Genomic DNA, 15,593 nt, shown 5'->3' with positions numbered 1-15,593 from the left:
CTCTCCCAGGATGGAGGGGAAGGGCCCTGAGAGGTCGTGGCCCCAGGTCATCTGCCAACTGGAGACCCTTGGGAGGCTGACTGGCCAGAGACCCTTTGGGGGCCCCTTCTCTAAGCGTGGGGAGCTAGATATGCAGGGCGGCCGGTGGGGAGAATCTAAGCTCAGTAAACTCCAGCGTAAAGCTTGGGTTCTCTTGGTCGAAAGCTGATCCGTTTAGGATTGTTCTCATTCCGTGCGTTTGCCTTAGTTCCTGGATCCACCCGGGATGCGGGCAGGACCCCCGTGCCGTGAGCACCGCCCTCTGCTCTCCTTGGCCGCCCCTGAGCGATCTCTCTCCACCTCCTCTTTGAGGATTGCCTCCTCCCTCTTAACCTGTCCTCGAGGAGACTCCCGGCCCATCAAGCCTTTGGCTCCCCTCCGGTTAACTTCCAGTGAAAAAAAAATCGTATTTCTGTTTCCTCCCCAGCCATGCGACATCTTTAATATATCCCTGTGATGAAGGACTTCTGTGTCCCCAGGAACAGCAAATATATACAGTGTACACGTAAATATACAGGGAGACAAGTGGAGGGCTTTTAGCTCCGTGTGTGCAGTCAGCAGAAGCCGGAGAACCCAGGGCTCCTTGAAGGCAAATCTTAAGGACACTATTTTTGGAGATGTGAATGCTTGGAGGTGATGCTGGCAGACACTTAGCACAGACTCTGCCCCAAAATGATGCCTGGGGAAGAAAAACCCCACAGGGGAAATGTGAAAGGTTTTCCTGTCCTTAGTGAGACGGCGTTACGTCTCAGTGTGCAGTCTGCAAGTTCCTGCAGCCTGGCAGCGCCGAGCTCTGACAGTGACACCGCGCTGAGCACGCCTTGAGAGGTGGGGAGGCAGTGGAAACTACAGTGACTATAGGTGAACGCAGGATGAGAGTGTTGAAGGTGGTGGCGTTACAGACACAAGTGAAAAAAGTGCCCCCCAGACGGGGAAAACAGGTGGCGCAGGTGTCAAATGAGTTGGATGACAGCTGTGGCAGAGGGTGGGGTGAGGAGGGCTGTCGTAAGCAGCCGAAGTGTCAGAAAGAAAAATTCAACATCAACTATGGTAAAAAGGACATTTAAACATTTTCGGGGGAAATGTTCAAACTATATGGGTGGCCTAAATCAGCAAGTTAACTCTTTCATATACTTTTGGCGAGGGTGACAGATACATTCATATCTTCTTAAAATTCAGTGCTCCAGGAACGGTTGTTCGTAGTCAGGGTGATGGGTTAATACCTGTCTTTGAATTTGTCCAAGTAAAATGGTCTTTTCCATTCTGTGTGGCACAGACATCTGGAACCGCATCCTGGTATTTTTCAAGTATGCGGGCTAATTGTACGTTCTCTTCTGACTCACATTTTGGACTTATCCGCGGGATCCTTCAGGAGTTCATCCCTTGGGTGTGGGGTGTCCCTCTCTTAAAGGTACTTTGTCAGAATGCACGTCTGTTGGTAGAACATATGGCCCTGTCTTTAAACAAAGGACACTGAGCACAGACTTTCATGCCCAAGGACAGGCACTGAAGAAGGGTTCGCTGCCATCTTCTTGTGCTGCTGTAGCACGTGGTGTTTTAGGGTGTGTGAAGCAACGTGGTAACTGAGCAATCTTTGAATTTCCCTGCTGCATTGTCGGATAGGAAGAATTTTATATTGCCCTAAGAATCACGAGAAAGTCAGGAGTTAGAATCTATTGTGATGCATTTAGCATTTTTTGAAAGAATCTACATACTTCCATTGCAGAGCTATAGCCAACGCTTAGCGAACTGTGCTGCCCAGTACCGGCAGAGTCACTGGTGCAGATCCCAGCGAAGCGCCCGTCTCCCCCAGCGGGACCACGTGCTTTCTTTCAGCTTCCAGCTTAAACTTCGTGATGCTTCTTGATGTTGTTTGAGGATAAAACTGAGTGCTCATCTATGGTAATCACTTTGTTTAAAATTTCTGGTACATTTATTTCTCTTTCTTTGGATGTAGATGGCAAGTTGAGTTTTGTTTTGTTTTGTTTTCGTTTTTCTGTGCCTGTTTATTAAACTTAATATATAGAAGCTTCTGGAAAAAGAGTGCTGAGAAGTATTTGAGGCACGTGCAGGTGGCAGGCAAGGAACACGATGTGCCCACGGGCATGTAGCATGACTGAGGGACGGCTGCGCTGTTCATGCTATAAATATATAGTCTCTGTTCTAAATAATCTTTTTCCTTTAGAAAATTTTTTTATTGAAGTATAGTTGATTTACAATGTTCTGTTAGTTTCTGGTGCACAGCAAAGTGATTCACTTATATATACATATTTATTAATTGTTTTTCATATTCTTCTCCATTCTGGTTTATTACAAGATACTGAATACAGTTCGCTGTGCTGTACAGTAGGTCCTTGTTGTTTGTCTGTTTTATATGTAATAGTGTGTAACCGTTATTCCCAAGCTCCTAATGTACCCCTCCCCCACTCCCTTTCTCCTTTGTTGAACACAAGTTTGTTTTCTGTGTCTGTGATGTAGTCTCTGTTCTCAATAATTTTTGATATGTACTTCTTAAAACCTTTAACTATGAAGTAATTTTTTATGTTATATAGTTTTAAATGCCCCCCCCCCATTTTTAAATTGTAAACTACTTCACTCTTCATCTGAAACGAAGAAAAAATTCTCGGTAAACGGAAGCACTGTTTCTCTGCAAAGACTTCTGGTCCTGCTTGTCTACACACCTGCTTCCATGCGCAGTGGCTTAGCTCAGTTCATACGGTCACACAGGCTGTAAGACCAGCTCTTCCTGATAGGTTCTTTATAAGATTTCTTTGGTTGTCCTCAAATAACAAGTGCTCTAAATTTCCTGCTCAAGCTCAGCTGGGTCTCACCCTGGGGCATTTTAGACTCTGTAAGACTGCACAAAGAAACTGATTTATCTTCTCTGCCTCCACCGTTTCCCAGCACCCCGCGTTTGTCTCTTTAAAGGTCAGGCCTGATGGAAACAGGCCGTGTTTCTCACGTACCTTGTTTTCTTACTTGTTGGATTTTCATGTCTGAGTTCTTTGGAAAGTGTTAATGTGAATTTCTATAAATGCAACTGTTCAATTGCCAGGAGCGTGATTTAGAAAGAGCTCTAGGATCTTGGAATAAAAAGTACTCTTTGTATCCAAGATATTATTCATATTAGTAGCATCAGCAAGGAGCAGCCTCTCTCCTAATTAGTGGCTTCGACCAGTGTCTCAGAAACTGCTTTAATTCTAAGGTCAAATATAGTGGATTATAATTTGCTGGTACCTCACTGAGCGCTTTTTGAAAAATCATATTTAAAGTTGCTTCTCTCTAGGACATTTTTTTTCTTTCTGGTCAAGAGGGCTGTTAAGAATCTCCGTTATTGGAATAGTAATCTCCATGAAGTGGCAGCATGAGCGACCGGCTGAGGTTAGAGCAGCCAGACTTTAGGGGAAAAACTGCTGCTTTTATCTAATTAAGAGAGAGAAGAGTTTTTTTTTTTTTTTTTTTAATACAATGTTTCATAATAACTGTGAAAGTACAGTGGTTAATGAAAGTGCAAAATCGCTAACAATAATTGTTTTGAAACAGTAGTTCTGGGAGTAACTGAGCGCCTGTATGAACAAGGTAAACAAGAAATAGCCAAGAGTGTGTCTGAGCTGGGGTGCACATCAGGGAGAGGATGGGGCCGGGTGCCGTGGAGAAGCTGCCGTCAGCTAGACAAGGAGCATTCTGATTCCCTTCTGGGGGATCTAGCTGCATTCAAAGAGGAGACAAGCACGAGGAACCTAACACCGGACTTCTGACATTCCAGTGGTGCTTTACGTGGTCCACGTGTGCACTGGCAGGAGGCCGGGTGCAGAGACAGAGTCCCGCGTGTTTATCAACCTCATTGGCACCAGAGGAGATTCGGGGGCTCGAAGGCTTCATCGATCCAAGAACAACAAGGTCACGTTTCGGCGTGGACAGGTAAGAAAAACATGCTTATAAATTTGTGCCCGCACGTTTGCCTCTAATTTCTCTGACTAAAAAGGCACACAAACAGAACATTCCTGAGATGCTCATTTGATACCAGTTAGGAAGTACAGTCGGTGTGGTCATTTCTTGGTGTGCATCTTACTGCTCTGGAGTTGACTTGAGGTGGGACTTAAGCAGGAACGATGTAACCATAAGTCCCAGTTTCTTCTTCTATTAAAAACAAGAAACAGCCAAAAATGAAAAACCCAAGAAAAACCCCGACCAAGATCCTCCATCCAGCTAGGGCAGTCTAGCTTGTAACAGTTACCATCCTGCTGACAACTAGAAACGTTTGGTAGACGTCTTTTTAACTTGGTTTTATAGGCAGTGGAGAGCTGCCAAGGCAGTTAGGGCTCGAGGGTCCAAGTGCCTAGAGAGGGAGGATGCTCAGAGGAGAGCCTGGTACCCAGCAGAGTGCTCTGTCCTGTCGTTTGTAGGTGGCAGCTGAGATTGGGAAGTGGAAGCACAGAGGTTTGGGGGCTCCAGGGTCTGGGGAGAGCCCTCCTAAACCCCCACCCGACAAGGGGGAGTTTTGTGTGCAAGTCCTCCCAGAGCAGAGCCCGGGCAGGTCCTGCAGGAAAGCTACTGACAAACAAGCAGCAGTGGTTGCGATCACACGCTCTGCAGGGAGACTGCTGGGGCCTGAGTCCTGGCTCCGTCACTCACTCAGTGCTGTCCCTGGGCGAGTGATTTAACTGTGTGTTTCATTTTTTCAACTGTAAAATAAGAAAATAAGTGCTTACCTCATAGATTATGCTAAGATTTAAATGAGTTAATATGTATTTAACAAACTATTAGGCAGGTTTGTTCATGGTGAGGTCCGTAAGAACTACTGTTACCATTAGTATTAGTAGACAGAATAAATGTAATGGCTAAAATTTTAAAATCATTTTTACTAGACTGTATATTGAGGAGAGCGTGAACTTTATGTTGCACGTTTGTGCCTGTCTCACAAGGCATAAGATAGGACTTTGCATATAAAATAGTAAGTGGTAATTTTTATAGAAATGGCAGTAATTGTACAGCAGTAACACACAGCGTTACAGTGATGTAATAGTGCAATGCTGACAGCAACAGTACTTTTTCTTGAGAAAGGAACTGTCCTAACCATCACTCAGTTAATTTTTTATCGTACAGGTTGATATTTTTTCCATTGAGGCAGTGTCTCTTGGAAAATTGAAGAAAGTTCTGATTAGTCATGATGGGACAGGTCCAGGTAAGATTTGCTTGGTAAGAAGTTCGTTTTGCAAATTAATTAAAAGTAGCATCAAAGGTGGGTGAAAGAAAACATGAATGTAGAGCACGTGTAAAATTGAGATGAGAAAATACTTTTAAGAAATTACAGTTCGATGAAGTTTTGTCAGGTTAGATTTCTTAAATGACTTCACGAGCTCACTGCTGTGCTGTGAAGGAAATTTCCTAGGAATACAGAAGCTGTGTTGCGTGGCGTGCGCATGCGCGTGTGTAAAGTCTCCAGACCTACTAGACAGTAATCAGACTTGCATCGATCACATTTCCCTGCGAATGTGTCTCTTCTGGGTCCCCTCCCCCTCCAGCAAACTAGCACCTTGGGAACCATCCTTGACCCCCCTTTCCTTCCTCTGTCTTCTCCCCCTTCCACAACTGCTAACCAGGCCTTGTCAAGTCAACTTCATCAGTATCTTCTTTATCTCTGTTAGAGCAACTGAATTCAAACTTAAGTCTATTTGACTCTGGAATCTGCATTCTTGACTATTTTGTTATTTTAACTTATATTCCTAGTGCCTAAACCATGTATTACATTTATTTCTATATGCCTGTTCTCCTGCTAGATTTTGAGTGTTTTGAACTCTGATATTTTATTATTATTATTCATCTTAATTCTCCCAGTGCCTAGTTAAGAGCTTAAGAGTATAGAAGTTTCACTAATGGTAATTTATTGAATGAATGGATTTGAAACAGTGAAATGATTTTAAGTGAAGCTCCTTGAAAAGAATGAGGAGGGCTTGGAATGGCCTTCTCAAAAAAGAAGTGTGTGACTTTTGGGCCAAACGGAAGAGAAAGGAAGAAGAAAAGGGAAGGTCAAAAAGTATAGAAAGAAAACAGACACACGATAAAGGCAGCTGGAGACCACGCGGAGGAAGGGAATTACTAGAAAGAAGCAAAAATAAGAAACCGAACAGAGGGAGGAAGGCCATGACACGCTGCCTTCGATCCACGGTGTCCCTGCCGCGCGGCACGGGCTCTGCCTTCTCTTCCCGAAGGATGGAGACTGACATCGAGATCTCCTGCTTTTACCCCAAGTCTCCCCGGCCAACAGCTGATTACGGTCACGGCTGGGGATGGACAGGACACAGCAGTTAGTAGAAATCCCTGGTTGCCAGGCTCTAGTTTTTAAAAATTATTTTGATGAGTAATGCAAACTGTCAGAAAATCTAACCCCGCAGACTGAAGAGCCACGGTGGCGGTGCCGCGGGAACGGCAGGCGCCAGGGGGCAACCGCGGGGCCTCCCCTGGGTGAGAGGGAGACGGGGTTTCCGCGAAGGGGCAGGCTCTGAAGGGTAAGGCGTTATTGCCAAGGTTGGCGGGTGCAAAGAATAAAAATGACCAAGGGAAAATTAAAGGAACATTGTGATCTTAAATATGTTCAAGGAGCTAAATTAACTCATAGGAACAAAGCTTTAAATGGAGGAAGCAACAAACTTGTAAATATTGATTTTTTTTCCAGTGAAACATTGATTAACAAAACCTGTGCAGGTATGGGAACCTACAGCATCACTCACCTCTCCTATCCTCTCCCCCAAAATAGCTGCCCTGAATTTTCTATTGCTTCTTGATTCTTTTAATCCTTGCTTAAAAAAGAAAGAAAGAAAGAAAAGAAAGCCTTAACTAATTACGTAGGTATCCTTGAAACTCCTTTTGATAGTTTTTGTGCTTTGTGAAGTTAAACAGCAGAACCACCCCCCCACCCCAACATGGTTCGGATTCCGGTAACCACGGCGCGCTCATCGTAACTGCGTGAAGCCCAGACGTCGCGGCCGGCCCCTCAGTCCACCGGTGGCTTCCTGAGAAGCAGCCGTGCGTGTGGCCGGCGACCCGTCGCGGCGCTGCCTGCAGAGTCGCCGCGGCCCCCGGCAAAGCGGGTCGCGGTGCTGACTCCTGGTCTCCCGGCGATAAACCCGGGGGACGTTTGCGAAAACGTGCAATTTGAAGATGACAGCGCATCAGAGCGACACAGAGCGATGCTGCTGGCAGTGAAGCTGAAATCAAACCTAGGCGGAGCCTCGGGGGAAGCGCCCGGCCTGCGAAGGCGGACCCGGAGAGGCGGGCACCTGTGACTGCAAGTGAGGGGCCGAGCCGGGAAGGCCGAACGCGCCCCGGAGGAGGTGATGCCGGTGCGAACTCCCGCCCAGGGAGCTCTCAGGGAGACTTTACGGCATCACAAGCACCGAGGATAAAATGCTGGAGGCCGCTCGAACCTGAGGCAGGAGTTTGGCCATTTGCGTAAAGAGGTGCTTGCTCTTTACGGCGAATTAAACGGCAAGAAAGGAAAGCACCGTTCAAATTCCTCTTCTTTTTTAAACGAAGAAATACCCCTTTTAATTCTCAACGTTCCTAACGTTTTAAATTACAGTGAACTAAACACGGGCGTTGGACTTTCTCTCACTTCCTTACACGTTTATAGCTGACAGTGGAGCCGTTAGTTAAGCTGTCCTGGCGCGGCCTCGGCCTGCGCTCTGTTGATGGCCCTGCGCGGCCGCTCAGAGCAGGTCGTGCGACCGTGCCGGTCAGTTCCGAGCCCGTTGCTGGTCCATCAGCCAGCTTGTCCGCCAGCGCCGGTTGCGTGCTGTCCTGCCCGGGGCCTCTCTGACACGCGGCCACCCGCTGGGCGGCGCCCCCCCCCCACCCCCACCCCCGCTCCGCTCCGCTGCCGCTGCCGCTGCCGCAGTGCCGGCGCGAGCCTGGGCCGGACGCCCCCGCCCCCGCCCCCGCCCCGCGCGCGCGCCGGCCTCCTCGTAAAGCCCCGGGTGTGCTGGCCTTCATGGCGCCGAGGTTCTGGAGAAACCGACATCGCTGTAATTTCTTCCTACTCACGCCTGTAGGCTCGATTTCTGTTTGTTTCCGTCTTCTCTACTGTCATGCCTGAAATTTAGGTAATTTTTCTACAAATTCTATCACATCTGGTTTTAGATTTACCCTACGTTCTTCTGTTTTTATAGCAACTCAACATTGTAATTGTCATTGAATTATGCTTCTTAACTGTTCCTTTCTGGCCAATAGAAAAGTCCCCAATTTTTAATATATTTGTTATATTTCTAACCATTTTTCCCTCATATCTCTTAATTCCACTGTTTTCTGTAACTTATTGGAGTTTTTAAATTAGAAAGTTACATTATCCATGAATAATGACCATCCTGTTTCTTCTTTTCCAACAAATTACTTTTCATTCCCCTTCCTTCCTTCCCTCCTGTCTTCTTTTTTCTTTATTGAATTGCGTTGACAAGCACAGTCATCACTGATAGCTTCTAAATTCACCCCTTTAAGAATGATGATTGTGACATCATGTTATTGTTTAAATGTATCAGTCCTCTATAAATAATGCACTGAAATGCATTTATGTGAATTTACTTTTTGGCTTTTAAATACGGTTTTTTTAGACTTTGAGAGTTTCGTCCTTGAGGGAGAGTCTTCTCTTTTCTCTGCCTCTGCTGCTCTGAGTAAGCAGTTCTCGCCATCAGGCTCGCATTTCTCTGCTGGTTTAATTTGAATGTGCATGTTTTTGTACCCAAATTGCTTGACAAGTGTACTTAAAGAGAACATTTGGAGTTCTGTGAATAGACACAATATTAGTGTATTTTATGCTGAGAGTCAAAGTGATCTCCTTTGTCAATTTACACAGGTAATGGATGGTTTCTCGAGAGTGTTGTTGTTAAGTCTGAAGAGGAGGATGGTGGACAAGAGGTGCTGTTCCCTTGCAACAGGTGTGTGGTCACTGCTGCCTCGTTGTGCACCACCCTGTGCCCTCCGTCTGGTCCCCCAGCCTGCCCCTCCACCCATGTGGCCGCGTCATCCCCAGCTTTAAAACCAGAGCTGAAGGCTTTGTCTCCCCAGGAAGCTGGTCCTCACCCACCCTAGTCATTCTCTTGTTATCTGTAACATTTAGTATTTTCCTCTTTGGGAATAAGTGTGCTGAAATGGAAAGGAAGCTGAGTTAGGACTTAGAAAACAGGTTTTTGATTCTGCTTCTCAAGCATTTGCTGTGCCCTGCTAGTTCTTCAAACGTGAGTACTGCCCCCAGCTTCTCTGAGGTTCAGTCTCTCACATGTAAAATGGGAATGTTATCTGTTCCTTCTATATAGTTCATTTGAATCATTTAGAATCAAAAGAAGTTATATGTGTTGACTGTGACCTCTAAAGCATTATTCTCAAAGGGGGTAGATCTAATATAAATTGAGAGAATTAAGTTGCAGGAATTCATTGACCATTCATAGGTGCTTCACAAACTCTCTGATCCTCAGTTTCAGGATTTTATGATAAGGATGATTAACTAAGACCTACCTACTTTATCAGTTTGTAACGACAGAATATCAAATACATCTTGAAACACAGTGCAGTAAAATAGAAATTATAAAACTAATTTCCCTTTATTATTAATTAATCTGTAGAACACGCTGATTCATTCATTCAGCCATTGTACAAACAGTAACTGACCATGAACCACGGAAGAGCGGGCCAGGAGATTCAGGGATAAGGCAACGGTCCTGCCTGCAAGGACGCAGCAGACGCCCTCGTGGGAACAAGTGTGCACGTCCTGAGGGCCATGGGGGAGACCTGTGCGACAGCCCGGGTGCCGGGGTGCATGTCTGTGCGATTGCACGTCCCCTGAGTCTAGAGAATGCCTCCACGGCAGTGAGTTTATCCATTTATTCATCCGTTTGTCCAAGCAGAAACTTGCCGTGCCTCCTAGTATCAGGCACTACACCATGTCCTGGATGTACAGACATAAAAAGGAAGCGCCCCTGCCTTCAGGGAGCACCCACTTGATGACGAGGTGGGGAGGAAGGACATGTCCTAAACGCAGCCCGGCCGCGCTGAGTTAAGCAGGTGTCCGGGCATCACTGTCTCCTGAGGCGCTGAACACTCTTGCAGACGCGTGGGGAAGCACTGTGGTTGGCTGGGGGATCTCACCTTGCAGTAGTCCTGGTTCTAGGACACAGCCATTCTTTTGAAACTTTGGAACGAACTGTACTCTTCCTTGTGGGAACAAGATGTATGACACTCCCCGGCCTTCTGTTCGTTTTCTTACCACACTGTCCACTTAAAACGCTTGTGCATCATGGTAGCTATTGCCAGCTTATAACATTCAAGCTCTGGAAGGAGACCTTACATTTTTAGTTTTTGCAAGAGATCTTTTTATTTCTTAACGGGGAGAGAAAGGGGCAAAATGGAAGATTCTCAGAGCTGGCTTTGAATTACGACTCTCACTGGCTAGCTGCTCCGGGGAGTCTCTGCTTATACTCAGGTAAAATAGCAGTAACGACACCTGTTTTGCAAAGTTGTTTAGGGGTCTCACGCAATTTCCCTAAATGATCCATGGGAGTGTCTGGCGGTGATTAGAAGCTCCATGATGATAGATGCTATTGCAACAGAAGCAATTCTAGATTAAAGAAGCCTTTAGGTGCCAAGCCACACATGCAAATGAAGTGGGAAGACTTTTATTTCTAGAGTGCATGTCAAGTGTTTAGGACTCTCCAAATAATTAACTTTTATTTTTAAAAATCTAGATCTGTATATATATATATGTGTGTGTGTGTATATGTACAGTCAGTTTCAATGTTGTGTCAGTGTCTGGGGCACCGAGCACAGCAGCCACCAGCTACAGATGATTAATCAATATAAATTAATTAAGATCAAATAAAATTAAGAATTCAGTTCCTGGGTGGCACAGGCTGCAGGTTAAACGCTCAGTAGCCACAGATAGTTAGTGGCCGCTGTACCGGCCGGCGTACAGTCAGCATCTGGTCTATGTCACATCTAAATACTTGGTGTTATGTTAGGCTGTGTTTAATAATACACAACATAGTTTTATGCCTCTGAATACGATGGTAACTATGGGATGACACACAGGGTCAATAAAAGATTAGTACTCTTGTAACATGTGTCAAATTAAAAAAAAAATCAACCACCACTCAGAGCAGGCGATACAGTCATACTCTCTTCAGAGCTAAAACCACACTGACCAGCAATGCCAAAAAGTAAGAGGCAGGGTGGGAGTGACTTACCTCTCCGGGGTCTGCCAGCGTTTTGGAACAATCACAAACCTTGGCAGTTAAGTTTAGAAGGAGCAAAATAACACAAATGAAAGTATTTACACGTTGTACTGACACTACAAATTCAGTGCTACAGACGGCCTATCGCTGCGCTGCCGTCGTGAGCTGAGCTCCGGCAGGGCTGGGGCTTGGCCTTGCTCATTCGGCCTGGGGGCCCAGGCTACACGACTTAGAAAAGAGGGAAATTTTCTTGCTACTCAGTAGAAGTGCAAGAGCCTCGTTTGACAGGTGAGAAAACTGCCACCTGAGGAGATTAAATGCTGTGCACAAATCAGAGACGAGCCAGTCAGCGCAGGGCCTCCTGGTCTCTGGGACACTCTGTGGAATTTTAATTTAGTGTCTGTCAACCTACTGTTTCCATTTTATGACCATGATTTTGTGAATTATCCTCTAAGGAAGATCTCTGCAAAAATTACGGAGTTCACTATAAAATTGATTTGTCAGAAAATTCCGCTGAGATTTTGGAGAGTTCAGAAGACAGGTTTTACTGGTTTCCCCAGCATAACTTGTCAGCCATTTAAACTGAAGTCCCCTTCTACTAATACAAAATGAAAAAGTGTCCGAAAAAGAAATGATTTAGGACTTCATTGAGAATTAAAAAATCCAAAAATAGGGAGAATCTACTCTGCTGTTGGACCCTGTAAAGTTTACCCACCCTCCAGCCTCTTGTGCGACTAGGGGGAAAATCAGGGCGCGTCCACAGGCGGCCCTTACCGCCCTCTGACTCGGGACCAGGCCCCACAGTGAAGCGAGAGCTCCGCGCACAAACTCATCCGATCCCCACAGACCCCCTCCAGACGCGCTCCGTGGTGCCTCTGTTTCACACATGAGGACGCGGAGACACACGGAGGTCAAGTTTCTTACCTAAGAGCTAGTGGCTGAGCCAGGCTTCAGGTCTAGGTGGGTCTAACTCTAGAACGGCCCTGTCCCAGACAGGGAGCAAAAGCTATGTGTCCACTGAACCCTTGAATGGCGTCTATTCCAAATGGAGATGTGATGTAGGTGCACAGTGCATACCAGCTGTCAAAGATGCAGAATAAAGAAGAATGTAATCGTGTAAGTCCGCTCAGGCTGCTGTAACAAAACACTATGGTCTGATGGCTTACAGAGATCTGTCTTTCCCAGTCCTAGAGGCTGGAAGTCCAAGATCAGGGTGCTAGCTTGGTCGGGTTCTGATGAAAACCCTCTTCCAAGTTGCAGACTGCCACTTCTCGCCCTGTCCTCTCTCGGGACCCCCTGTCGTAGGCACTAAGCCCATCCAGAAAGGCTCCACCCTCAGGGCTTTAAGCACGTCCCAAAGGATTGCAACATAAACGTTTGGGGGAGACAAATATTCAGACCATCGCAGTAATACAGCTGAGTATTTTTTTATACTGATTACATGTTGAAATGATCATCTTTTGAATTTATTAAAATGAAAATATGAAAATGAATTTCAGCCTTTTCTTTCTTTTACACACATGGCTCCTGTTATGTTTCTCTTAGAGGGTCCTTCTCTAGAGCCTGAGGCTTAGCCGCTGTGCGCACCCACCAGTCACGTGAAAGGGGAGGAATGAAGGCCTCCACGCTGGGAACTCCACATGAGAAAGTTTTGCGGATTTCAAGATATAATAGAATATTTGTAATGTTGCCGTGGGATGCTTCTGAAAACCACCAGGGAAGGATGAATCGGTGTGACCTGCAGCTTGGGTGCAGGACACGTGCGCTGCGGGTGCCCTCCTAAAGACTTCACTTTCCGCCGTAAGCAGTGTGCCTTCTTTACACCCCTCACCTTACGCATCTTCCCCCTTTCCCCGGCAGGTGGCTAGATGAGTACCAAGACGACGGCAGGACGGAGCGAGAGCTGCTCGCAGACAGCAGATGCGGGGCAGCGGGAGGGACTGCGTCTGCCGCCTCCTGAGAGGACCCCCTGGGTCTGCCGCTACCCTGTGGCCTCAACAGGCTCCTCGTCTGATGGTCACAGTGTGTCCGCCCTTCCCTTGTACTGGGACATGCACGCGGCAGGGGCAGTTTGAGCCGGACACATTCACTGCTTTGGGGAGAAGCACCAGCCAACACCTGATGGAGATCAGCCCACTGCAGCTGGTGCACAGCTGTCTCCTCTTCTCACTTCCTCTTCCAGAAAGCCTGACACTTGCTAGGTTTACTGGCGTGTTCAGGTGGCCATAGTGGGGAGTAACTGGAGGGGCCCATGACGTCGGATTGCTGTAAGATGCTGTCACACAGCGCCGGTTAATTTGAGTGGAATATTAGAAAAGCTGCTTCATTATTTTTATGTTTTCTCCTTAAATTTCTAAAACACTTTTAAGGTTTTTGAGTGACGGAATCCCTGTTAACAAAGCGTACAATCTCCCATCAGAGAGGAGTGATCCGATGTCTAGTTAGAATTCTCCTTACTCCGTGTGCCCTATGAAAACCGTCTCTCGGTTTGCACTGGTCCAGCCTTCTCTGTACCCAGAGCAGGTTGGCTAGGTGGAGGGGAGCAATGACCAAACCTACCTCATTCTTTCGTAGGGAGCCATTACTCTTCCTAAAACTTGCCAAGATGCTGATAAAAACAACTACATTCTAATTTTAGTTCTTAACGTGTTGACCAAGTAGCCTTGGGTAAACATTTCATCTTTTCAAGACTGCTGCTCTCCTCGATAAAATGTGAATAATACTGCCCACCTCTCTGGGCTTATGGAAAGGCTGAAATGAGATAATGTACGTCAAACTGCTCTTAAATGATGAAAATCGTCATCATCATCATGATAGTAACCACAACGTGGTTCATTTTAAAATTCTTGATCTTATCATGAGAACAGGTGTATCTCTTCTGGGCATAGCTAATGGACAGTTGGAGGCTTCAGTAACTGATTCCCTTTTGAATGCGAACTGTTAACATTTGTTTTTCTTTCAGCTTTACCCTTGATTGCAAACACTTTCGTAACATCAAAGAGTAGGGCTACATCCTGGGTAGCCTAAATTAAATTAGTTTATGGGGATGAGAATTCTGAGGAGAAGTTCTCTAAAGACTTATGACCACTGTTGTATTCCATTACAACCAGGACGGGGTCACCACGGGCAAGATGGAGTTAGAGGAAGCTCTCTGTATCCTAGGATGCAACTTTTATTTTAAATTAATGAGCTAAAAAGGAGAGATCTAACTGTACATGACACCTATAAATGTGTAATGGTATGATTAACAGTGGCCTGTTAATTATTCAATATGTGGATTATTGGCAAAATTATAAAAGCAGACACTAAAGTGTTTGATAACTTTTCCACAGAAGGTAGCAGTGTAACTCTGAGAGCAGTCACAGAAGCGCCTGCGACGCAGCTGGAATTTCTGGTCTAGAAATTGCATGGCTGAGGGAGGGTTTTAGAGTGTATTTCATGTGTGACTCCAAACCTAGCTCCCCGAAGACTGATGCAGGAGAGGATGGTTTACTGGAGCTGGCTGTTACTAAGCTGTCCGGTCTCAGCCACGGGGCCAGATCGCTAGGGGACACCTGGAATTAATGGACCTGTTACTACTATCCTGGAGACCCTTTGTCTTCTCGGTGGACATGCTGACTCTGAGCCCCAGGCAGGGTGAATGACGGTGGTTCAGCGACATTTGGCGTCTGTGCTGCAGAGGCAGCAAAAGCAACTGAACCACTTACAAAAATCTGAGACTCTTCCTAGAAGTTGTGACACCGTCTCTGGTAACCAGCTCTGCAACTCCTTGAAACCCACGATCGCGTCCACAGCCCAGCCCTGTAAAGGGGAAGCCATGGTGGCCTCTGGTGGCCTCGGGCTCCGTGCATGTGTCCAGCTTGTGTCTGAAGCCGGGGACTGTCATTACGACTGGTTCAGCCCCGCCTTGGTGTCTGGGCTGCGATGTAGGCTTCCAAGCCCAGAGGGTGAGAAACTTAAGTCCCGTCAACCATTTAACGTCTAACAAATTGGCTTCGTCAGAGTTTTAATTAAGAAAAAGTCCTTCATTGGAGGAAACAGTTCAATATGTCTCTTCAACAAGTGTGTACAATCCTGTGAACAGCAACAATACAGGAAGACCACCACCCTCGGCCCGACTTCTTCCCAGCGCACGTCCACCAGTGACGGCGGCACAGAGACCGGCCGGCTGCGCTGTCAGTGCCGCGTGGCCCGGCGGGGGTCGGACTCGAACACCTAGCCATCGACCCTATGGAGACCGGCCACGGGATCTCCTCCTGGACTTGACTTACTCGCTTACTCGATCTTTTTTATTTTTTCATTGCTGGTGTCTGGGGGCAAGTGGACATTTTTGGG

At 46.5% G+C, this 15,593-nt stretch overlaps 1 protein-coding gene across 1 annotated transcript in view; it reads left to right on the top strand.

The window, feature by feature from the left end:
• The window catches only part of RP1 (RP1 axonemal microtubule associated), a 235,699-nt gene extending 222,315 nt beyond the window's left edge, over positions 1–13,384 (top strand). Inside the window, exons 31-34 of the mRNA XM_032469958.1 lie at positions 3,806–3,960; positions 5,146–5,224; positions 8,888–8,969; positions 13,119–13,384. Coding sequence (XP_032325849.1) covers positions 3,806–3,960; positions 5,146–5,224; positions 8,888–8,969; positions 13,119–13,218 — 416 coding nt within the window. The 3' untranslated portion in view covers positions 13,219–13,384. The remainder of the gene's footprint in view (positions 1–3,805; positions 3,961–5,145; positions 5,225–8,887; positions 8,970–13,118) is intronic.
• The last annotated feature ends 2,209 nt before the right edge of the window (positions 13,385–15,593 follow it).

This window comes from Camelus ferus, chromosome 29 (genome assembly GCF_009834535.1).
Source record: "Camelus ferus isolate YT-003-E chromosome 29, BCGSAC_Cfer_1.0, whole genome shotgun sequence".
Taxonomy (NCBI): domain Eukaryota; kingdom Metazoa; phylum Chordata; class Mammalia; order Artiodactyla; family Camelidae; genus Camelus; species Camelus ferus.
This window is presented reverse-complemented; position numbering and strand designations above follow the sequence as displayed.